The sequence below is a fragment of the Lygodium microphyllum genome, chromosome 23 (genome assembly GCF_053477565.2).
Source record: "Lygodium microphyllum isolate KBCC chromosome 23, Lygodium_microphyllum_v1.1.10, whole genome shotgun sequence".
NCBI lineage: Eukaryota > Viridiplantae > Streptophyta > Polypodiopsida > Schizaeales > Lygodiaceae > Lygodium > Lygodium microphyllum.
The window spans coordinates 33,502,315-33,527,297 of NC_141157.1; the positions used below are offsets into that span (position 1 = coordinate 33,502,315).

The following is a 24,983-nucleotide window of genomic DNA, read 5'->3' on the forward strand; positions in this document are numbered from 1 at the left end:
TACTACCAAACACCTCCAAAATGTTGTTACTTGATCAGCAATGCTATTGCTAGCCCTTGGAAGGTAACTCCTTGTTGTCCCCTAGCTACTGAGGCCCCCACATGGCTATCTTTTGTAGCAAATTGCTATTCTCTGATCAAAAAATGGATCAACAACTCTCTTTTTTCATGAAGATAATTGAATTAGATAGTGAATATTTACATCAGACCATCAGGTCAACATTCTGTCTGTAGCAGTTATTTTCTATTACATCAGACCAAGAGATCAGCATGCTTTATCTCTCTCTCTCTGTGTAACTAATATTTACATGAGGCCTGCAAGCTATCCAATTAACCAGAACAACCTATTACATGAACAGTACTATCAGATCACACAGAAGAAGCAGCTGGAGTAGAGCGAACAATCGCCATCCAGGGAGCAGCAATATTCGGAAAAACCAGGTCCACTGACATCATAGAGGAGATTTGCCATAACACTATTCCTCGCACACGGCCACATGCCCATGGATACCCGATGCTGAATCAAAAATAAAGGCATTGCGAGTACGCCATATATGCCATAGGGTTGTCCATCTAAGGAAATGAAATAGGCAGAAACAATCTAAACTTAAAGAGGGCATAGAGAACATATCTCCCATAATCCACGAACGAACTGATAGACGGTGCTGAGTCACCAAGGACCAGACACGGGAAATGAAATTCCAGATTTGTCGCGCAACAGGGCAGGTAACAAAGAGGTGAAGCAGTGTCTCATCACACGCAGTGCAGAAAACACAACGCCCAGCAGAGATCTTTCGGGCACGGAGCACTTCGCCCGTTGGAAGACCCCCAATGAGCAGCCACCACATGAACACTTTTCCTTGATACGAGACCTTAGACTTCCAAAGCTGGATAAATCTTTTCCTCAACTTCTTTTTACTGTCCCTACGATGCCATAATCTATTCACTTTCCCCATGACCCATCTCTTGGTTTCCACCATCTGATGATATATCTGATTAGCTGACCTTTTCCCAAAATCATCAGGAAGTAGAAACATCTAGTCACGCCAAGGATCCAATGGCTGTAATACAAGCAAAGGAAAGAACCTCTGAAGACTGTCGTGTATGGACGACCAAATGTCCCTATATCCACGAGGCACCCGAAAGTACTGACGAATACGCCTAAAGGAAGAAAGACGGGTCTACCCACGAATAACACCATCACTGACTATCTTCAACCCCAACCTAGCCATCCGATTGAACTTGTCTCATTGCAAATCTTTTTGTGGCCAATCCAATAACCTTGAGCAAGCCAGTATTTCTCATTGCAGCAAATTTTCCTCTTTACAAATATCCGAGGGACGCCAAATTGCAAAACGAAGCATCTCCTGCCAGGAAGCTATCAAATGAGAAAGAAGAAAAGACTGGGAGACCTTTAAAGGCCTCATAGAATTAAGCACATGCCACCAAGAAGCATGAATAATAGTGCTACCATGAGAGATGCCAATCTTTTCTATGAAGAATTTGGCAATGTTTGACCAAGGATGGCACTGAGTACATAGACTCTGCAACAGGGAAAGCCTCAAAGCGGCCATATGCAAATTGACATCTAGCAAAGCTGCACCCCCCATCCTTTTCGGAGTGGTCACATGCTACCAGGAGATCCATACTTGTCCCAAACGATTGCCTTTCCTTTTCCAAAGCATAAATCTGATAGGCTGAACCAAATCCAAAATGGACTTCTTTGTCCAAGGAAGTGGCAAAAAGAATGAGATCATATTGATCACTATACATTGAGCCACTTTTAGTCTAACATGTAGTGGCCAACTCTGGGATTTCTAGTACATGAACCGGTTGGGAGGCCATCCAATCCAACAAGGCTCGGGGAGCAACCTCCACACCAATAGGGTATCCCAAGTGTCTAGTTATATTACCCCTTATAATCATAATTCCATTCTAGCCCAAGGCCTGCAGATCATTCTCCGTACAGGAGAGAAGGGTGGATTTCTAAGTATTAATGTGAAGACCCGATGCCAAAGCAAAAATATTCTAGGCCACCATTGCCCGGTTAACATTAATACCATCCGCCTTAAGGAACATAAAAGAATCATCCGCCAAAGATTGACCCACAAGCTGGTCACCGCCAGGAAGAGTTAAGCCAACTATCTCACCTTGAGCTACCAACTTATCCAGTAATGAGAGCATGGGGTGAGTAACCAAAGCAAACAGCAAAGGGCTAAGAGCACAGCCTTGTTGAAGGGACCGGGATAAGGCAACCTCCTCAGTAATCCCTCCATTAAGAGCAATATGAGCCACAGCACCCTGACTGATAGTATCAACTATAGAAATCATACGGGGCCCAAAACCCATTGTAGACGTTAATTACTGCAAGAAAGACCACCTAACATGATCAAAAGCCTTCTCAATATCCAGTTGAAGCATAACAACCTGCTGGCTAGAGCCTTGGCATAGTCAATTCCGAGCTGAACATTCAAATTGTTGTGCATAATATTCCAACCTTTAATAAAACCGTATTGACGTGGATGAATGAGGAGCGGAAAAACTTTTTGCAATCTGTTGGCAATAATTTTGGAGAAGATTTTATATAACGATCCCATAACAGAAATGGGTCTCCATTGTTTCAAAGAGGTCGGAGAGGGAACCTTGGGCAACAATCTAATGGCAGCAATCTTCCAATCCATAGGTATCATACCAGAGTTCCACACCTGCTGACACCAGAGTTGCACATGGGCTGAAAACAGCTCATTAGGAAGCCCATTCCATCTTGGACTTTTCCTTCTAGGCAAGTGAGACAACACCTCTTCCACTTCATCTTCAGAAATATCAGCCTCCATTAGATACACCCATTCTGGTTTGACCTGATTGCTAACCAGGTCACAAATATATGTTCAAGCCGAGAGAATAGCATCGGAAAGAATCTCTTGCGGACCCAACAAGGCCCTATAAAGGTCAACAGTCATCCGAATAATGGAGGTAGGATCGGTCACCATATCACCTTGCCCATCTTTTAAGCGCACAATATTTTCTTGGGCATATTTCTGATGGAGAGGAGCAAAACATTGATGAGTTTGACAGTTGTTACCATGTAAAGTTTCAGCTCTGGCCAACAGTTTATATTTTGCATATTCCTCTTCCTGAAGAGATTGGACCCTACCTTTCAGCCAATCAATGCATGTGAGCAAGTCATTGTTAGAGTCCCTAGTCTGACACAAAGACAAGGAATGAGCTAACAAGGATTGAGCATACTGCAATTCAGCTCGAAACAAGGAAGGATGTTGAATACCATATTGTCGGGATAACGCTCGCGCATTATCCCTAAAAACTGCCCATGCTTCCATCCCTATAGAGAGGACCCTGGAGCTAAAAGAGGCTATCAGTTGCTGAACACCTATCAAAAACTGATTGTGCTGCAAAAACGATTGATTAAACCGAAGAGGCAAACGGGCAAGGAGGGCCTTAAATGCATGAACAAGTCTGTGGCTCATTTCCAAGACCAAAGGGTAATGATCTGACAAAACATGCTGTTTTTCCACACGCATATCAATGACTGCAGGAAGAAAAGAGTCACTTTGACAAATGTATATCCTATGATCGGCATCTCTCTCTCTCTCTCTTCCTGAAGATAATTGAATTAAGTAGTAAATATTTACATCAGACCATCAGGTCAGCATTCTCTCTGTATCTCTTACTTTCTATTACATCAGACCATCAGGTCATCCGAGAATCTCTCTCTCTCTCTCTCTCTCTCTCTCTCTCTCTCTCTCTCTCTCTCTCTCTCTCTCTCTCTCTCTCTGTGTGTGTTTACATTCTGTTACATCAGACCATCAGGTCCTCAAAGAAAGTGACGAAAGACTATTTAGTATTAGGACTATGACACAAAGAGAAAATCACATTGCTGGTGTAGAGTGAACAATGGCCAGCCAGTGGGCAGCAATGTCAGGAAGAACTAGGTCAGCTGATATCATAGAAGAAATCTGCCATAGCACTAAACCTCAAATACGGGCCACATGACCATGGATGCCCGAGACCAAATCAAAAAGAAAGGCATTCCGAGTTCGCCAAATATGCCACAAGACAGTCCATCTAAGGAACTGGAACAGGCAGGAATAATCAGAATGCAAAGAAGGCTCGGAGGGCAGCTTTCCCATAATCCATGACCGGGCTGTTATCCGGAGCTGAGTCACCGAGAGTTAGATGCGAGAAATAAAACACCAAATCTGTTGTGCTACTGGACAAGAGGCAAAAAGATGAAGCAATGTTTCATCACATGTAGTGCAAAATATACAACAACCAGCAGAGATCTTTCGGGCACACAGCACCTCTCCAGTTGAAAGACCACCAATCAGCAATCTCCACAAGAAGACTTTTCCCTGATAGGGAACCTTAGACTTCCAAAGTTGAATGAGTCTTTCCTGCCACTTCTTTTTGCCGTCCCTAATATGCCATAATTTATTCACCTTTGTAGTGACCCATCTCTTGGCCTCCACCATCTGATGGTATATCTCGTTAGCAGACCTCTTCTCAAAATCATCTGGAATCACAAACTTCCAATCAGGCCATAGATACAATGGCTGTAGCACTGGTAAAGGAGAGAACCTCTGAAGTGTCACTTGTATGGATGACCAGATATCACAATATCCGCGGGGTACCCAAAAGTGTTGATGAATACGCCGAAAAGAGTAAAGACGGGACTGCCCAAGAATAACACCATCAAAAACTGTCTACAACCCCAAACGAGCCATCCGATTAAACTTGAGTCTATGCATATCTTTGTTCGGCCAATCCAACAACCTGGAGGAGACTAAGACCTCTCCTTGCAGTGAATTCGCCTCCTTGCGAATCCTAGGAGGGCGGCAAACTGAAAAATGGAAGATCTCCTGCCAGGATGCAATTAAATGAGAAAGGAGAAAAGAGTGGGTGGTCTTAATTGGTCTCAAGGAGTTAAGCACATGCCACCAAGAGGCACAAATAGCCGTATTACCATGAGAGATACCAGCCTTTTCAATGAAAAATTTTGCAATATCTGACCAAGGATGACTTTGTACACATAATGCCTGCAAAAGGGCCAACCTCAAGGCTTTCATATGTAAATTAACATCCAACAGGGCTGCTCTCCCCATTCGTTTAGGCGTAGTCACATGCTACCATGAAATCCAAACCTGACCCAACCGATTCCCCTTCTTTTTCCACAACATAAACCTGAAAGGCTGAACAAGTTCCAAAAGGGACTTCTTAGTCCAAGGAAGGAGTGGCAAAAAGAACAATATCATACTAATCATAATACTTTGAGTAACTTTCAATCTGACATGTAAAGGCCAGTCTTGAGATGTCGAGTACATGAACCTATCATGAATCTAAGAGGCCATCCAATCCAGTAAGGCCCGGGGTGCTACCTCCACCCCAATAGGATATCCCAAGTGTCTGGTTATATTTTCCTTTGGGATCACAATTCCATGCCAGCCCAAGGCCTGCAGATCAATCTCCGTACAGGAGAGAAGTGTAGATTTTTGCGTATCAATATGACGACCAGATGCCAAAGCAAAAAGATTCCATGCCACCATTGCCCGATTAACATTAGTGCATCAGCCTTAAGAAACATGAAAGAATTATCTGCCAAAGATTGACCCATAAGTTGAGTACCACTGGGAAGAGTCAAACCAACTATCTCGCCTTGATCAACCAACTTGTTCAACAATGAGAGCATCGGGTGAGTGACCAAAGCAAACAGCAAAGGGCTGAGAGGGTAGCCTTGCCTAAGAGATTGAAATAAGGCAATTTCTTCAGTGAACCCTCCATTAAGAGCAAAACGAGCGACAACTCCCTGACCAATAGTGTCAACAAGAGAGACCATGCGAGGGCCAAATCCCATTGTAGACAATAATTGCTGCAAAAAAGGCCAGCTAACATGATCAAATGCCTTCTCAATATCAAGCTGAAGCATTACTACTTGCTGTCCTGAAGCTTTAGCATAGTCAATTCCTAGTTGAACATTCAAGATGTTATGCATGATATTCCGACCTTTAATGAAACCATATTGACATGGATGAAGCAGGTGCGGAAAAACTTCTGCAATCTGCTCGCAATGATTTTGGAGAAGATTTTATATAATGAACCCATAACGGAAATAGGTCTCCATTGTTTCAAAGAGGTAGGGGAGGGAACCTTGGGCAACAACCGAATGACAGTAATCTTCCCATCAAATGGCATGGTACTAGAGTTCCACACTTGCTCGCACAAGCGAGTCAATGGGTCTTTAAGTTGCTGCACATTAGCTGAAAACAGCTCATTAGGAAGCCCATCCCAGCCAAAGCTTTTCCTTCAGGATAGATGGGATAGCACTTCTTCCACTTCATCTTCTAAAATATCCGCCTCCATTAAGTCCACCCATTCTAGTTTGACTTGGTTGCTTACCAACTCGCAAATATAGCGGCGAGCAGAGAGGACAGCATCAGAAGAATTCTCTTGCGGACCCAACAAGGACTGATAAAAGTCGACACACATACGAACGATGGAGGCCGGATCCGTCACCATGACACCCTGTTCATCCATTAAGCGCACAATATTTTCCCTAGCATATTTCTAGTGCAAGTGAGCAAAGAATTGATGGGATTGGCAATTATTATCGTATAAAGCTTCTGCTCTAGCCAACAGTTTGTATTTTGTATATTCTTGTTCTTGAAGAGAATGAACCCAGCCTTTCAACCATTCAATGCATGTGATCAATTCATCATTAGAATCCCCTGATTGACTTAAAGACAAGGAGTGGGCCAATAAAGATTGGGCATTCTACAATTCAGCTTATAAAGAGGAAGCCTACTGAATACCATACTGACGGGGTAATTGTCGAGCATTGTCCCTAAAAACAGCCCATGCATCCCTCTCTCCAGATAGGACCTTCAAGCTAAAGGAAGCGATCAGTTGTTGAACATATTCTAAAACTGATTTTGCTGTAGAAAAGATTGATTAAAACGAAGTGGGAACCGAGTAAAAAGAGCCTTAGATACATGAACAGGTCTATGGGTCAAGACCAAAGGGTAGTGATCTGATAAGACATGCCGTCGTCCCACCCACATGTCAATAACTGCAGGAAGAAAGGAATCACTTTGACAAATATATATCCTATCCAGTCTAGCCGAGGTATCAGGATGTTGTAAAGATCGATAGGTATAACGAGATTGTGATGGATACATCCAAGACCACATGTCTTGTTTCAAAGATCCAGCTGCAAGGGCATCCCAAGCCTGTCGCTTAGGACCGTCCATAACTGAGTGCAGAGAAGTAGCTTGATCCCAAGATAGACATGCATTAAAGTCTCCCATGACAAAACATTGGCGAGCCATGGAAAGGCAGCGCAGGTCATCCCAAAGTTGACGACGCTCCCTTACCATGGAAGGAGCATACACACCCACCAACCACAAAACCTCTCCCTCATAAAGTATCTCCAGAATTACAAATCGACCTCAAGGGTCTTGAGAAACCAGCGATGGCTGCAAACAGGATTTGACAACCAACATAACTCCAGATTTCTATGGAGCTCGACCACTGAAAAAAACAACATAATCCTTATAAACATAGGAGGATCCAGCCAAAGCATGTTGTTTATGCTCCACCGCACAAAATACATCCCACTTTCTAGCAAACACAACTTTCCACAACTGATACTGCTTACTATGCGAAGAGATACCTTTCACATTCCACAAAGCAATTCTCATAATAAATTGGAAATGAGAGAACTATTGAACCACCGCTTTTCCTTTCCCTTTTATATCTATAGCTTTGGCTGCCTAGAATCTTTCCATCTCTCTTCGGATTACATCTACAAGGTCCGCCCTTTGCAAACCAGCAATCAACGCACGAGAAGAAAACTGTTGTTACTGTGGATGAAAAACATCCCTAGGAGACACAAGCCTCCCTTGCATATCAAAGCGCAAAGCAGAATTGGAATTCCTTTTATCATCCCTGGTCGGAGCACGTGAAGTTTGAGGGTTCACATAAACCCCCTACCTCTGCGTTGAAAGGTCTGAGTGATAGGGTGTGGTGATGGGTGGGCAAGAGCCGAACAAGATGCTTATCTTGCATTACGTCTAACCACCGATACCCAAGAATTTTCCCGAGAAGACACATTCTGGTCGACCAGAAGGGAAGTATGCTCAGGGCCCACTTGAGGAACCTCCTTTTTACCTTCATCACGACCATGTTGGGGAGGCATCTCAGGATCAGCTTGAAACTGCTGATGTATGTGGGGAGGATGGTGGTCTTACATATCCATGTTTGAATCTATAGATCATTGCAATACCTTCAGACTTTTGTCACATTCCGAAATAAAATGGCCCAATTGGCCGCATCGAAAACAATGTCCTGTAAAAGTATCCTATTTCAACTCATAAACCGAGGTTTGTAGTCCTGGAACTTGAAAATGAATTTTGGTCGAGCGAGGTTTTCCTGTGTCCCAAAGCATGCATGCCCTGTTCCGATTGCGGGAAGCCAAGCGAGGCTCTACCAACATGTCGCCTAAGGTTCTCAAGACCAAAGGGAGGAGTTTCCAAAGATGCGCAGGGAAATCAACCATCTCCACCCAAATAGGGCATGCTTGCCTCAACACCTCTTGAAACTTGGCCATGGGCCTCCGAGGAACCATGTGAACCATTTGACTTTCAACCATAGAAAAGCATTAATTCAGCATTAAGCACGGCTGAAACTATTAATGACATTTACTAACATGTTGCTGTCCATGAAACAGTTGTAAACCATTGAAAACTGAGCATAATTTGATCATAAACTGATCACTTGCTGATCTGAAAACTAATCACAAGCTGCTATAAATGTGACCCCAAAGTGATCACAAACTCATTGCAAATACTGACCAACAATCAATGCAAAAACTAATGCAAATTTAATTTCAAAAGTGACTATAAATGGTTCTCAAGCTGATCAAAAATTGAGCTAAAACTAATCAGATTTTTTTGTCTCAAAATTGAGGTAAAATTTGTGTCAAATTGATCATAAGTTGATGCAAAAGTATAGGTCCACTTCCTGGGTGGAACTCATACTCATCTATGTACATCTCACAGTGACTAGTACACTAAGTAGTGACCTCATGGCAAACATATTGTCAACATAGTACCTTGGATGCATGTTAAATACATGTGAGATCCAGTACATACGAGACCTATCCACAACTGGCGGAGTGGAAGTGCTACCTCCCCCTTGAGCATCAGGCAATACCTCGGATCCCTACTCTATTGAACTTGACTGATCCCAAACTAAAGTCGACTCTAACTGAAAGGCATCTAGGTAAAGTTGCAACAATTGAAGATGGTCTACCAAGTCATTCTCTTCCATCCAATTTGGCATCCATTGATGAATAATTCTGAAATTTCACCAAGTATCTCCTAGAAACTTTACCTTTGACCTTTCTTTCCTTATGTATCAAAATCTACTTGGGTACCAAAATCTCATCCAACTCCTCAACCTCAGACTGAATTTTAGTAAACATATCCTCTGGCACATCACCATGAAAGGACCTTAACAAACTGACATGAAAGGCATTGTGTATCCATCAATGTGGAGGTAATTTTAGTCGATATGCCACATCGGTGATCTTCTCCAACAGCTGGAAGGGCCTGTAGTATCTCATACTCAACTTCGGATACAATCTTTCTCTTCCTTTCATCTTTTTCAGCCTTGCCTTCTCAAAGGCAGCAATACATAATCCCCTTCTACAAATTCCAAAGCACGTCTATAATAATCAACTACTCTCTTGTGCTTTTCTTGTGATCTCTGAAGTGCATACTTTATCTTTGCATAGGCTGCATCCAAGTTTTCCACATAACAGTTAGCCTCAAAGATCTTATCCTTAGTTTACAAGATAGGTGGTACCTTCTTGTCATCCTCAACCACCTCAAATGGAGCTTTGCCAAAGTGGAACTATGCACGATGTTATTGTAAGCAAACTCAACCAAGGGCAAATATTGCTCCCACTGTGTCTTGTGGTCTAAAACATAGCATCTCAAAAGATCGAACACTATGGAATTTGCTTCCTCAAATTGACCATCAGTCTACGGATGGAAGGATGATGAGAATTTCAGCATGGTACCCATATTCTCAAACAACCCCTTCCAAAGTAAATCAGTCATCCAAGAGTCTCAATCACTAACAATTGACTCTAGTATACCATGATACTTAAATATATAATGCAAAAACAATCGTGCCATATGATTATCCTTTATCTTCTTCCTCAACATAGTAAAATGGTCTTGTTTGCTAAACCTGCAAATGTCATATCCCCATCATTCCCTATAGATATCACTGTTTTTCGAGCCCTTTCTTTGCTATTTTGGCCTCTTTACAAGCTGATTTTCAGATCTTCCACTTTTCTTAGACTTAAACAACTTTTTATTCGGCTTCTCCCCACTCTCTAGGAAGCGTGAATCCTTCCCACACAGCAAAGCATCAACAGTAGCAGCAATTTCTATGAGCCGAGACATGCTAGACATGGTGGATTTAATGCAAAAATCCCTAATTTCTTTGGGCAGCCCACAAACATATTTTTCCACTTACTCATGAAGGCATATGGAGCGATAAGAAGTGATAGGCAGCAATGCATCTCAAAACTTCTTATTATATTGCTCCAAATTCTTGCATTCCTTAGCATCTAGCTTATTCCAAGTTGTCATAATGTCCACCTCAAAGGTACTTGTCAACCAATTTGATGCAAACATTTGTTTGAATTGTACCCACGTTGACGGTGCTCTACCTTGCATTAAAAGAGTGGACCACCACTGCAATGAATTCCTTTTCAAGAAAGTGGTTGCTTTTCGAATCTTTGAGGACTCTATGAAGGTCCCCCTGAATAGGCTGCATCAAACTACTGAATGAAAGTTGAAGCTTTCAGCCTATCTTGTGCAACTGCTTTTCCACCCTTATCATAGTCTCTTGCTGCCCCTTTGGGTGTCATACACTCATTGCTGCAAAAAGGGTGCATTTGCTGAATTTACATGAAAATCAGCACCAAGCGGAGCATTTGCATGACCAGCACTCATTCCTTGAGCCCCAAAAGCATTTGGGGGTGCATATGTATTATCAAACATGCTACTTTGTGCCACAAGCATCGAACCAATGCTGCTATACATAGGGTTTTGCACATTTCTAGTCATACCCGAATACATTGGACCTTGCACACCATGCATTGGCTATTGCATACCATAGGGATTTGTGCCATACATTCCCATACGTGGTGCTTGTCCAACCATAGTATGAGAAATTGTGCTTCCATCAAAGTATCCATGCTACCCCATTATAGCACGCATGCTCAACTATCCAAAATCCATTGGATTGGCACTTCCATGATGGCCTTGCATTTGCAATCCCTACCCCGTAGGTACCAATTGTTTTACTTCATTTGCATCTCTGGGAGCTTCAAATGAAGGATTTGGCATTATCTTCCGTGCACCTTGCTATCCCAAGGTATAGAAGATGTCTTCTTCTTCTTTCCTTTACTGTCCTTCTTCGGGACATTCAAAAATCAAGTAAATTGAGGATCCTTTTGCCAATTGAGTAAAGAGATTTACTGTTGTCCTCATCTGATTCTTAAACTAGTCATCAAATATCTCTTCACTTTGTTGGTCATGAGCCTCATTATGCCTTGAAGGCCCTACATCTTACCCAACAACAACAACATTTTCAGCTTGTTGTCCATGGTTTGAGCTTTGCCCAAGGTCAGACATTGCATTTCCTTCATTCCCTTATGAATGTTCATATTGAGAGGCATCATCAGTGCTAGAGTTTATCTCACTGTATGAAGACATATTGCTGTAATTTCTCAGCTGAGAGAAAAAATCAACACTAGCACAAAGCTTTGGCTTGCAATTAGGTGCCTCAAGCCCACCAAATCAAGGGAATGAGTGATATCTTGGCAATGGAACCATGAAACCAGTCTTCCTTCTTGGAAAGGGTGGTAATTTCGTGATTAAGCACTTAATTAGAACAATCACAAATGAAGATAACTTAAAATGCACAAATTACCTTAATAATCTCGGACATTGAACACCCTATTGGCCCCAAAACTGGTGCCCCTTTCGGTATTTCTTTAAATTGATTGCTAATGGAATAAGTACAAGCTGAGATTTACAATCTCCTTTGCTGTTTCAAAAGCCTCTTTGCTGTAGCAACAATCAGTAATCAATTCGGGCCAATTGCCCCTTGATTTTTCACTCAAGACTTGCACAAATAGAACCTCCAACTAGCCAAATGTTGCCCCAATTCACAATGGGTTACCTAGCATTTGAAATCCCTGTCAATTCCACGAATTTCAGGTGCTGATTTCAATATATGATGTTGTCCACCAAATTTAGTTCAGTTCTAGTCAAAATTGCTGAGAAATGCTGAGATCTCCTAAGAATGGGTTGAGGAAGGTGAGAGAAATCCAAGATGAGAGAGAAATCTAATTTTCTTCGCGAGAAAACACTAAATTCTGCATGTTGCTTGTTCCAGCCTGCATTTAATGCACTCACCTAGTGACAGACACCTCCAAGATTCTGTCACCTAATCAACAATGCTATTGCCAGGCCTTGGACGGTGACTCCTTGTTGTCCCTTGCCTGCTGAGGCCCCCTAGATGGTTGTCTTCTGCAGCAAATTGATGTTCTCTGATCAAAAAATGGACCAGCAAGGGCAAGAAATAAATCGATAACGGGCCGATTCCACAATAGTGGTGCAGAAGAAACAATTGCCGTTAGAGATTCGACGCTTGGAAAGGGCCAAGGCAAGAGGAAGACCACCAATCATTACCCTCCAAAGAAAGACCTTGCATTTGAAAGGTGTCTTGTTCAACCAGCCCTCCATCACAGTTGCCTTCCACCATGACTGAGATTTCCGCAACCCCCATACAGTATTAGCTTTAGTAACGAGCCATTGATGATCTTTAATCAGAAGATGGTACACCTGGTTAGCTGAGGCCTTTTCCAAATTCAACCGACCTGCAAGGTCCCAGTCCTATCCATAGCAAGGGCAGCAAAGGGTTGCCTGCTCTGGAGCACTAACAAAAGCTGTTCCCATAAATCACGGTATCTACGAGGGATTGTGAAAAGCCTCCTGGCAGTATGAAACGAAATGAAGACATTATGACTGGCAAGGGTGGCATCTGCAAACTGAAGTCAAGCTCTCAAGCTATAAACTAACCGAATGGCTAAGACCCAACATCCTAAAAGGTTTTCTCAATTTGCATGGGCATTTTTGCCAAGTGGCAATCTTCTAAACCCATTTTTCAGCATTATCCAACCATTTAATTAATTTTCAAATTTAAATAATCTTGAAAATTAATTTCAACCCTTCTAACCCTACCCAAAATTAAATGTGCCCATCCATAATTAAATTGGCTAGGCTATTTACAACCTGGAGTAGTCCCCAACCTCTGTTGACCCTTAGACTAGCATTAATTAATTAATTAGTGCTAGCCCCTAGTGTCACCACCGACACTTCTTTGTCAAACCACTACCCTAGGGTCCAATTTGATACCAACTAACCAACAGAACCCTGTTGACATAACTTATCACAACTTTTTCCTTTAACACCCACTGCATGCTCGGGATCCTTGGCCTCTTACCATGAAATGAATGCCATGTACATCATATATGCTAAACAACCTTGCACATTTGATTAATAACCTAATCAAATGTTATTAGAGAGATTAAAGCGTCTCAAAATTTCACATCCTCATGACAAGAAGTGTGGCTTCAATCATGTAGACAACATGGACCTAGTGAAAGTTCTCATGGTCCTACAAAAGTAAACCCATGGTTGGATAGAACAAGTGTCAAAATGTTAGTTGTAAGTGCTAAAAGTGGCATCAGGTCAACCAAAGGAAAGGAGAAGATCGACTGATCCATGCCATATATTGATGTAAGTGTAGGACGTTCAAGTGGTGAAAAAAGCTTGGATGAAGAGTTTGAAATACTTAGTTTGAAAACACCAAGTGTATAGAAACCATAAGCTATAAAAGATGCATCAAATAGGGATACATGAGTACGCTAATCAATTCGTGTAGAGTATCCAATAGGCAAGTTGAGATATGATATCTTTGTTGCATAAATCATACATACATGGTTAAACTAAGACAAAGTGTCCACATGTTTTAACAAGAGAGTTGATAAAGCTGAATGGGGTGCAACTATGGATTAAAAAATGGATGATTTGGATGTAACTAATACATGGGATTTAATGCCATCGCCAGAGGGTAAGAAGCCAATTGGATGTAAGTGGATGTATAAGAGAAAGCATAATATAGAAGGTTCAATAAGTAGGCACAAGGAAAGACTAGTTGTAAAGAGGTATGTTCAAACGTATGTATGGTATAGACTATGAAGAGACTTTGGCCCTATTGCAAAACATGGCACCCTTTAGAGCTATTATTTCTATGGTTGTAGCAAGATGTTGGGGATTATAACAAAATGATGTAAGGAATAGATTGTTGAATGGTGAGTTACAAGAGGAGGTATACTAGAACACCCAAAGGGTCACGTGTATCAAGATTTTCCAAATTATTGGTGTGAATTGAATAAGGCTTTATATGTGCTAAAGCAAGGCCCTCATAATGGACAGATAGAATTAGCGAGTTCTTGAGAAGAATTGGGTCTGAACTCAACAAGGTTGTTCAGTCAATATATGCAAAGAAGACAAGTGCTGGCAATGTCATAATTGTGATCTATATACATGATTTTATCATCACAAGAAGTGATATCGAAAAGGTTACAAGGGTAAAAAATATGTTCAAGGCTGAATTTGACAAAGACTTGGGTGAGATCCACCACATTAGCTAAGGCAATTATCCTCCACCATAGAATATTAGATAAAAATAAAATGTACAAATCAAATATGAAATAGTAATTTCAAAGTTATAATTTGTCACGGGGACGTAAAATTTTGAGATGCTTTAATCTTGCTAGTAACATTTGATTAAGTTACTAATCAAATGTGCAAGGTTTTTTAGCACATGTGATACACATTGTAGTTATTTCATGGGAACAGGCCAAGGACCCCAAGGATGGAGTGGGTGTTAAAGGCAAAAGTTGTGTTAAGTTATACCAACTGGGTTTTGGTGATCAGTTGGTGCCAAGTTGGACCCTAGGACAATTGTTTGGCCATTAAGTGTCAGTGGTGACACTAGGGACTAGCATTAATTAATTAATTAATGCTAGTCTAAGGGTCAACAGAGGTTGGGAACCACTCCAAGTTGCAAATGGCCTAGTTAATTTCATTCTAGATGGGCATGTTTAATTTTGGGCAGCGTCAAAAGGGCTAAAATTAATTTTCAGAATTAATTCATTGTGAAAAATTAATTTAATGGCTGAAAATGCATTAGGAAGGCTTCCACTTGGCAAAACTTTCCCATGCAACTAGGAAGAAGGTTGTTGGAGGGTGGTGGAAGCTCAATGGCAGCCATTCGGAGCTTGGTGGAGAGAGAGGAGGTGATCAGATTTGGCTCTGAGAGGCGACGATGACTGATCGCGCGCCGCGACAAGACAGGGGGCAACAGGTTTTCTCTTCCGCCTCAAGAGGCGGTGGTAGGAGAGGAGGGCTCGCCAGTGGAGCTGGTGTTTTACCCCCCTTTTGAAGTTGTTGGTGCCATCAGATTTGTCATCAGAGCTATGAATCAGAAGATACATTTCAGCTGATTTTCTCTCTTTCTACAGCATTCTCTCATTTCCTCCAGTCTATGCTCAAGTATTCTCAGCAATTCTCAGCCATGGGTAGCAGAGTACAGCCAAATTTGGTGGACAGCAGAGAGTTTACTGCTATAAACCCTAAATTACAGCAGTAATTAGGGTTTAGCAGTACACCTTGGGACTCGTGCCATCAGTCAAAGGCATTGTACACTGAAATCAGCACCGGAAATTCGTGGAATTGGGAGGATTTCAAATGCCAGCCCATCTATTGTGAATTTGGGGCAGCATTTGACCAGTTGGGGTTCCATTAGAGCAAGTCTTGGGTGAAAATCAAGGGGCAATTTGCCCGAATGCTTTGCTGATTATTGGAACAGCAAGGGGCTTTTGAATCAGCCAAGGAGATTGTGAAATCTCGGCTTGTAATTTATCCATCAGCAATTGAAATTAAAGAAATACCAAAAGGGGCGCCAGTTTTGGGGCCGACAAGGTGTCCACTGTCCAAGTTTATGAAGGTAAAGTGAGCATTTCAGTTTATGTTCATTTGCTAATTGCTGTAATTAAGTGCTTAATCAGGTTAAACCACCCTATCCGAGAAGGAAGACTGGTTTCATAATTACACCAATATCTCAAGAACTAGATAATGTTAGATTGTACTTGACAAATTTTGTAGCTATAATATCTTGGAGTTTAGGGTCAGGGTTTAGTAGGAAACCCCAGTTAGTTACATACCTCCTTACTTCTGACCAAAAAGATATCCAATATTTCTTAGCTATAACTTGTAGTCAGCGGTCAAAGTGAAATGTAGTGTATCTTAGCCCAAACTTCATTAGATTACAAACAACTTTGGCTGCAAACTTTTCCAATCCAGCCATCGTCTAACTTGTGCCTACAAAATCCAACTATCTAGCCAATCAAATGCATTTGACTCATGCAAGCAATTTGAGCCATCCAATTGGCACCAAGCCCTCAACATGTCTAGTGACCATGCCATCAAGAGATGTCTACCTAGCCATGGGCTTAAACCTGCCTAGGCAATAACTACTCGCACATGGGCAGCACTTGGGTGCTTGCTGACTCCCCCCAATAGCTGTTTTAAAGGTGTGATTTTATCTCGGACATTTTTGGGTGAGCTCTTGTAGAATTTTATGCTTCTATATCAATGATAGCTCCATCTACGCCATCAATAAATGTGGCGATTTACATGATTGTGAGCTTCCTAGGGCCTTACCCTTAGTGCATGTTTTTAGCATTCAAGCTAATAGCCCTCCTTGGCCTAGTTCCTATGTTTGCAAATACCTTAAGGGGGCACTAGTCCTAAACACTTGGCTACATCTAGCTCCCTCTATGACCCTACCTTGGTCTCTACAAGAAACCTTGGCATGAAGGAAAGTGAGTGAGGAGATATTGAGCATGGCTTTTTGTAAGCATACAATTGTGAAGAAGCCTGCTTCTTATTCAACATCCTACTATTTAGCCTACTGCCCTAATGGGGTGGAAGGAGAACCTTCTAGCTACTTCAACTCTACCCTTTTGCTTCTACTTAGAAAAGCGCTCATACTTACTCTTAGCCTGCTCCCAAGGGGCCCTTATGCATTTGTTGTGCTTCAGTATACCTTTGGTCAACCATAATATGTCTTTTCACCACAAACTTGCTATATGTTACTAGCCCTTCTTTGAGCCTTTGCAACAGTTGATTTCTTGTGCCTTGTACTACACATCTCTATCCAACCATCTTCCTATCTTTGTTGCTCCCGGGCACCTTTATGAACACCCTCCACATACTCCTCAACCTCCACTCTACCATCTTGGCAAAAGCAAGGACATACTCTCACCATGTGTTCAAACTAGTGATAGTAGAGGCATTGGCCTAGCAATCATCATTTTTCTTAGCACCTTTCTTAATGAGACCACAAAGGGGAACTCCTACCTATCAACAATAGCCATACATGTGTAGTAAAATGATCAACTACAATTTATCTGGAATGCATCCCTATTATTTGGGCTAGATTATATATTTTTGTGAATCTTAGAATAGGTTTATAAATTTTGAGTTAGAAATTATTAGACCAAAAGCATAGTGTTCAAGCAAAGAAAGCAAGAAGCCACGTAAGGATGCTTTTTCAATGTATCTTGAGCACAAAAAGATAATGCAAATCCATAAATACGTTCATGGGGGAAAAACGATGATTTTTCAACGTATTTTGAGTAAGAAAGATAATGCAAATCCATAAATATATGCATGGAGGAGGTATACACCCATCCATGGAGAGAGATTGCACTCAATGATTGTGTCTTGTACTCTTCTTGTATTTCTTTCTCTTGCAATCTGTGAGTTCACCTTCAATTTTCTTGTGATTAACTTTATCGTATGGTGAAAGGTTACAACATTGGTATCAAAGCAAGGTGATTGTTCTGTGCCTCAAATATCATTGAGAAGTCATACATCCATTCTTGGAAGCAATATCCAGCATCAATCTTTTATCTGCACTGGATAAAAGCTTTGTACAGTGGGTTTGGGTTCAAAGGCTTGGTGTTATTATCTGTCTTTTCCTCTTCTTCAATTTGAGTGAAATGTCCCTCTCCAAACCCATCAAACAAGTTAATTCTTTTTCCCTTACAATCAGTTGATCATGTGCAGTAGAGATTTTCAGGGGGGGGAGGGGGGAAATGACGTATCGCCAACTGGGGTTGCCTGCCTGCATCATGAAGAAGAGGTCCTAGCTTCCCCAAGTGCACATGAAATGACAACGGAGCTCTTGACTCGCCCTGCACCTGGTACCATCAGCCGCGGAGGGAGTGGATGATGGAGGTCCAGAGCTCCGCTAAGGTCACTTGTACTGAAAGTCTCTCTCCACCGAAAGCCTCCTGACACCGTGCCTTCCAGATATGCCATCCAGTAAGACTCCATATGATCTCCCATACCTCCGAGTGATCTGCTGTGGACTCCAGTACCTGGTGGATGGGTAGAGCCTCCAAACTAACCACTGCGCAAGACCTTGCCTCGATAATGAATATTCAATATGGTGTCCTGCATCTCGGCCTCATACAGAAGGTGACGGCCTTGGCTGACTGCTTGCCAGCAGAAAGCTCCCCGTGAGATACATCCAAGGCTGGGTGCTATACGGCGAAGGATGCGGCATGCTTCTCTCCACACGAAGTGCACCTCCTCACATGACCAAAGGCAATGCTTTGGGGTTTCCAGGGGCTGCTGTGTATAGCACATACAACCTCCCTCTTTCTACATCTGGGCAAGCCAACTTCCCACCGCCGAGCCTCCATGTGCCACCAGCCATAAGAAATACGACACCCTCCTCGGTCTCCAACTATCCCATAGGCGGCGCCAAAAGGTCTGTCGAAAAGGCTGTGTGATGCTATGCTTTGCCCAATACCTGCTACGTGACAGCGCCCAATCCATATCCTCTTGCATCAGTACGTGACTACCAATCCTGGCAGTGTACTCCAAGAACTTGGATGGCTTCTTGGCGACCGCAGTGGCTGGCCATAGCCACTCTCCTGGATCCCACTCCTGCTCATCAAGTGGTCTGCCCTCCCAGATCCAAAGGTGCCACTCCCTAAGCTCCTTCCATAAAACATAGGAGTCTAGTAGCCATGCCTTCCCCTGAAGGCCCACCATCCGAATCCTCCTCCACGAAAGGGCGGCTATCCCCTCATCCTGCTGCCCTCTGTCAAGGGCCAGACACCCCCCCTCCTGAACAACAAAGAAAGTCCTCTCTTGCGGGGCGCCACCCACTCTACCTGCCACCTGTAGGGGGATTCCTGCTGGTGAAAACCTAGCTGCGCATACCTGCCGGGCTCTATCAACTCTCGTATCAGGGAAGCAAGCCACTCTAGAGATATTGTTGCATCTATCTCCCTTCTCCTCAACTCCCCTCCTCTCTAGCAGCCCGATACTCGCTGTAGCACCTCCTCATCTGCCATCTTGTACACCTCCCGCATGTCCTGATGATACGAGCCGAGCCGGCCTCCCAACCAGCCCAATGGATGTGGGGGCACTCGCCAATTTGTGCCCCTACCCAATCTTTGACCTGCGGGTTCCAGATCACCGGCTAATGGTCTATCGCCTCCTGGTAGCCTGGGGGGGCTCTGGATTAGGGCCTTATGGAGGCCCTGCCACACACGGAGTAAGTTGCGTAGGAAAGGTGATCTGGGGAGGGTAATCTGGGCTAATGTGTAGATCCATCTCAGGGACGGGCTACAGTCACCGCCAAGCCTTGGTCTACAGTCCTGGAGGCCCTCCTACAATAAGACCTTCCACGTCTGCTCACCTGGTGTGAGGCCGCGAACAACTAGCTTGCCCAAGAGGGCCATACTCTGATACTGTGGGTCTATGATCCCAAGCCCTTCCTCTGACCGATGCCATATGATGGTCGCCCACGCCACCTTAGCCCTAGAATCCCTGGAACCATCTGACCCTTACCAAAGGAAATTCCGCACTAGGCAGCGAAGCTGCACTACGCATGAAGAGGAGAAGCACCAACACAAGGCGATATACCAGGTCGTTGCTAGAAGGACCTGGTTAACCACCATGGCTCGGCTGGCTAGTGAGAGGCGAGCTATGCTCCAATAGGTCAATTTTCTCCGAATAGAATCAAGGACAGGAAGAAACTGCTAGGCAAGAGTGATGTCGAGTCCCACCTGGAACCCTAGGTACCGAACGGTATGCCCTCTGGTCACCCATCTAAATCCCAAGTGGATGCCCCACTCCGTGCTAGAGTCTGGGTTTGTGAGGAAACCAACCGACTTTCACCAGTTGATTTTCGCTCCCGCTGCAGAACAGAACACTTCAAGAGCCAACCTCACTCTCTCCAGCATCAACTCATCGTCCTCCATGTAGAGTGTTGTATCATCTGCATACTCTGAGTCTAACAACTCAATCTCCTCTCTCACTGGAAGTCACAGGCCGCGTAATCTACTCACATTGCCTCGTAATCTACTCACATTGCCGCGTAATCTACTCACATTGCAAAGAGTAGAAACAGGTATGGGGCCAGGGGGCAGCCCTGTCGAACCGATCTCTCCAGCTGAAATTCCTCCCCTCACCTTCCGCCTATGAGAACCCTGTTGGTGGCTGATCTGTAAAGGGCGGAGACCCCGCGAATCCAAACCTGGGGGAATCCCAACCTCACCATGGTGCCCTGTAGAAAATCCCAGTCCACCCTGTCATAAGCTTTCTCGAAATCCAAGAGTAGTACGGCTAGTCTCTGCCCACTGTGCTGAGCCCACTCTGTCACCTCAAAGAAGGTAAATTCATTGTCGAGGATACTCCTATCCTGGACAAAGCCTGTCTGTGTGTCATGGATGATGTCTAAAAGCACGAGGCGTAGTCGCCTACCAATCATCTTTGCCAATGCCTTATAGGCCACTGACAATAAGGTGATCAGTCTTCACTGGGAAAGCTCCAACCGGTCTCCCTCTTTGGGGAGAAGACTGATAAGGCCTGCCGAAAGACTCCTTGGCATCTGTCCTGAAGTGAAAATCTCCTGGAAGGCTATCAGTAGGGGGTCCTTCACCACTTCCCAGTAGGTAGTGAAGAAGGCCTTAGAGAGGCCATCCTCTTCCTGGCATTTCTGTCCATCCTGTGTATGGAAAGCCTCCTCTAGTTCCTTCTCTGTGAAGGCGGCTAGGAGGGAGCATCCCATCTCTTCTACGATGAGGGATGGGATGTGATCCTAGACCTACTGTCAACATCTCTCCTCTAGCTGAACCTGTCTCCTGCTGGAAAAGGCACATGTAATAGTCGGTGGCAACCTCCATCACCTCATCTGGGCTAGAACGAGTCCTCCCATACTGATCCCAAAGGCTGCGTATCTGCTCTCCTGCAGTGCGAGGCTGGTGCACCTGGAAGAACTCCCTGCACATCGTGTCCCCCTTCCGCACCCAGAAGACTGCTGAGGTTCAGAAAGAGAACTCCGAGCGCCTGTCCTCTAGGCCAACAATGGCTGCTCGCACGCGCATCTCCTGTGCGTGGAGGGTGGGATCCCCTGGTGCCTCCTGTAATAATCTCTGCTCTGTTTAGCTTAATGGCAATTATCCTTCAGCTTAGCAGATAGTCTTTGATGCATAAACTGGCGTGAAGCCAGTCTCACTGTTTTCCACATAGGGGATTCTTCAGCTTGGCAGATAGACTTTGATGCATAAACTGGCATGAAGCCAGTCTCACTGTTTTCCACGTAGGGAAGTGTTCAACAATGCAGCCATAGATAAGGGTATGCTAGAGCATCTTGGCACAGGAAGATGGCCCTCCTAAATATGGTCCTTGACTCATGAACTGGCTGATCTCACAGTTTCAAATACAAAGAAGTGTTCAAGGATCTGCCTATAGAAAACAGCGCAGTGGAGCATCTTGGCACATTCCTTCACATTGACAATCTCTAATTGAGCAAAAGAAAGTTGGGGGAATATGAGCTTCCTTAGACTGCTTGCTGCCATGCTAAGTTTGCTTAGGATAATATGGATTCAATCCATGATATAAGCTGGTTGAGAAATCAAAATTGTGTGATTTCAGATCTAATTGGCTGAGAGACTTTACTTCTGGTAACCTTTTAACAAGCAAATGTTTCATACTTGTATGACCTATTGCTTAGTTTCCTCAATATAAGACGTTTATTTATTAGAATTCTTGCAACTGGTGCTTTCCTGTAGAGAAGAATTTGCAATTTAACACTGGATTTTATCATAGAGTGCCAGACATTGAGACATTTACAATGCCATGCCAATTATGCAAGGTTCACTCTCTCCATGTGTTTAATTACCACAGTTTTTGCATGATTCCTACTTGTGAAAGTAGTTTCTGTATGATTCCTTGTGAAACTAGTTTTTGCATAGTTTGCTCTTGTGAAATTAGTGCATGGATAGACTAGTCTTTGATTTCAAAGCATACTTTTGTTAACATAATGAAGCAAAGATTTTCTAAAGTTTCCGTAAATGGCTCTAATATGTTTGCATATTTTTGTTTGTCAATGATTTCTTAGTGAGGAGCTCAACCTGGATCTGGAAAATGCTGCATTGGTGAGACTTAGATTTGTCCTTCTTGGGTTTTTGGGGAAAAGGATGTGTGAATTGAAGGTCATATTTTCATGCCAGGTTTCAGTGCTTCCACCTTTGGGCGGAATGTTCGTTTCTGGAGTTGCTGCATCAATGGCTGATTACTTGATTTCAAAGGGTACTAATATTACATTTGTAAGTCATCTCTCTGCTCAAGTTTCCAGAACTTCTGTAGATTCAGTTGCACTTCGTTGGACTTGGTCTATGCACTTTTTGTTTACTATGTGCATGTTGTCTGGCCATCCTAGCTTTCACAGAGGCACATCTGCAATTCAATAAGTTAAATGGGGAGACTACAGGGACAAAGCTCAGACACCCTCAAGCCCAAAGAGTATGTGCAATGGTAATTATTTGTGTGGGGCTCAGCCTTGACCTAAATCTTTATAGGAACGTATATGTGGAAAGCCTCAAGCAAGCTACCGCAATCTTTTAGACAGTCCATAGTGAGCAATTATGAGATTTTCAAGGGAACCTTATCTTATCATATCAAGGCTCAGCAGATGAATATCATAAACACTCTAGACTCACTGAAATAAAGTGGACTGTGGAACTTTTCCATAGGAAGTGCACAACCATCCTAGTCTTTTGATCTTTTTCTAGCATAGCAAAGCTGATGTTGCCAAATCACTTTTTCCAAAGCTTATTATTGCCCTCCCTAATGTGACTATGGAGATGTAGGTTATGCCATCTTTTGTTGACCATATTTCTAGCTTCATCAAAGACCTTTACTCCCACAAGTTGGGAGCTTGAGGCCACAATCCACAACAGGAACTATTGATAACTAGTTCTTAATCTAAGGTATGTACAACACATCTAATAGCTTTTTAGATCCAAGATTGCGGGCAAGAGATCAAACAATTCCATTGGGGATATTGCATCTCTTTATTCTTCTTTTGCTTAGAGGATAGAATTCTACTAACAACAACTTGGAGAAAATCCCCCCAAGTTAAAATACAAAGTACAAAGAAACCCCGTAGAGAGCAGCTAAGTGCATCATAAATACATGATTGTGTGAAAGACCAACCTGGTGAGCTATAATACCAAACCATTTGAGGGGCTAGGTGAAAGAAGGTGCCAGAATCCCAAGTCCTCAGAAGGGCATCTCTCCTCCTCATCCTCTCAAAGCCAACTTGCAACTTCTCCCATATTGCATTGAGAGTACTGATAATCTTTGTTCAAATTCTTGGGAGAGTCTCTACAATGGATATTGTGAGAGTGCACAACGGAAGAAGGAACACAAACATAGAGACAAAGGAAGAGAGAGAGACTACAAGAAAAGAAGAAAGAAATCTGCACTGAACAAGGAAAGAATGCTGATACAGGAGGACTAATCAATCCCTTCATGCAGCCCACAGTGTCAGTGAGGGCACTAGATCAGGCTGATGATGATGGCAGCACCAAAGACAGAGGAAGATGACGGAGTCAAAGTGTGCATGTGTCAAGGAATGAGAAAGGTATGTGTTTGCCAGTGAGAGAAGTGCCAAATAAGTAGGCAAAAACTGTAAAAATTGAGCAACTACAGTTTGGGGCCAAAAATATGGACAACCAGTATTCAATGCTGGTAAAATGCCAGAAAAATTCAGAAAAAATCCTAGAAATGGTGGACAATGTCCAACAACTAAGGCAGACTAACGAATGAAGAAACTGCTTAGGAAATGCACACAAAATTCCGACTGGAGGAGAAAATGCACGGAAAGGCAATAAACTGAGCGCTTTAGAATGAGCTATCTCCTTCATCAAAACAAGTGACAAACAGGTAAGAGCTCTTAAAGTCCTCGTTTGGCTCAGACTGAGGCTCACATCTAGGAGATGACAAAGCATGACAAACATGGCTGCCAACACCCCCTCTTAGATCTTGGATGTGGCAGAAGGCAAGGAAGAAATGGATTCTGGGGTGGCAAGAGAAATGCCAATGTTGATGGAGTCCATTGATGTAGACTGCCGATGAAGAAGCTCCTCACAATCCTGGGAAACCCTCTCTGAAACACGAGGGGCTAGGGAATCCACAACCGCATCAATGAGATCATCTTCCTCTGAAAGGGATGGAGGGAATGAGGGAACCACCGGAGGAGTGGGTGGGGGAGGGGAAGGAACCTGTGCATTGAGAGCGCGGCGGAAGTAGCAAAAGAGTATACAAACACAGAGCATAAAACACAGAGAGAGTGCAAAGCATAAACACATAGATACTTCAGGTGCAAAGAGTGGAGACCAGATATATGTGCTTGAAGCTAGAAGGCTTTGTATTTCGTATTCCACCT

General features: G+C 43.2%; 1 protein-coding gene across 2 annotated transcripts in view; it reads left to right on the forward strand.

Annotated features, from left to right (window-relative positions):
• The window catches only part of PHT4;5 (phosphate transporter 4;5), a 191,989-nt gene that overhangs the window by 139,265 nt on the left and 27,741 nt on the right, over nucleotides 1-24,983 (forward strand). For both annotated transcript variants that reach the window (XM_087664168.1, XM_087664169.1), the window contains exons 10-11: nucleotides 22,653-22,689; nucleotides 22,765-22,860. In XM_087664168.1, the coding sequence (XP_087520294.1) occupies nucleotides 22,653-22,689; nucleotides 22,765-22,860 (133 nt within the window). The remainder of the gene's footprint in view (nucleotides 1-22,652; nucleotides 22,690-22,764; nucleotides 22,861-24,983) is intronic.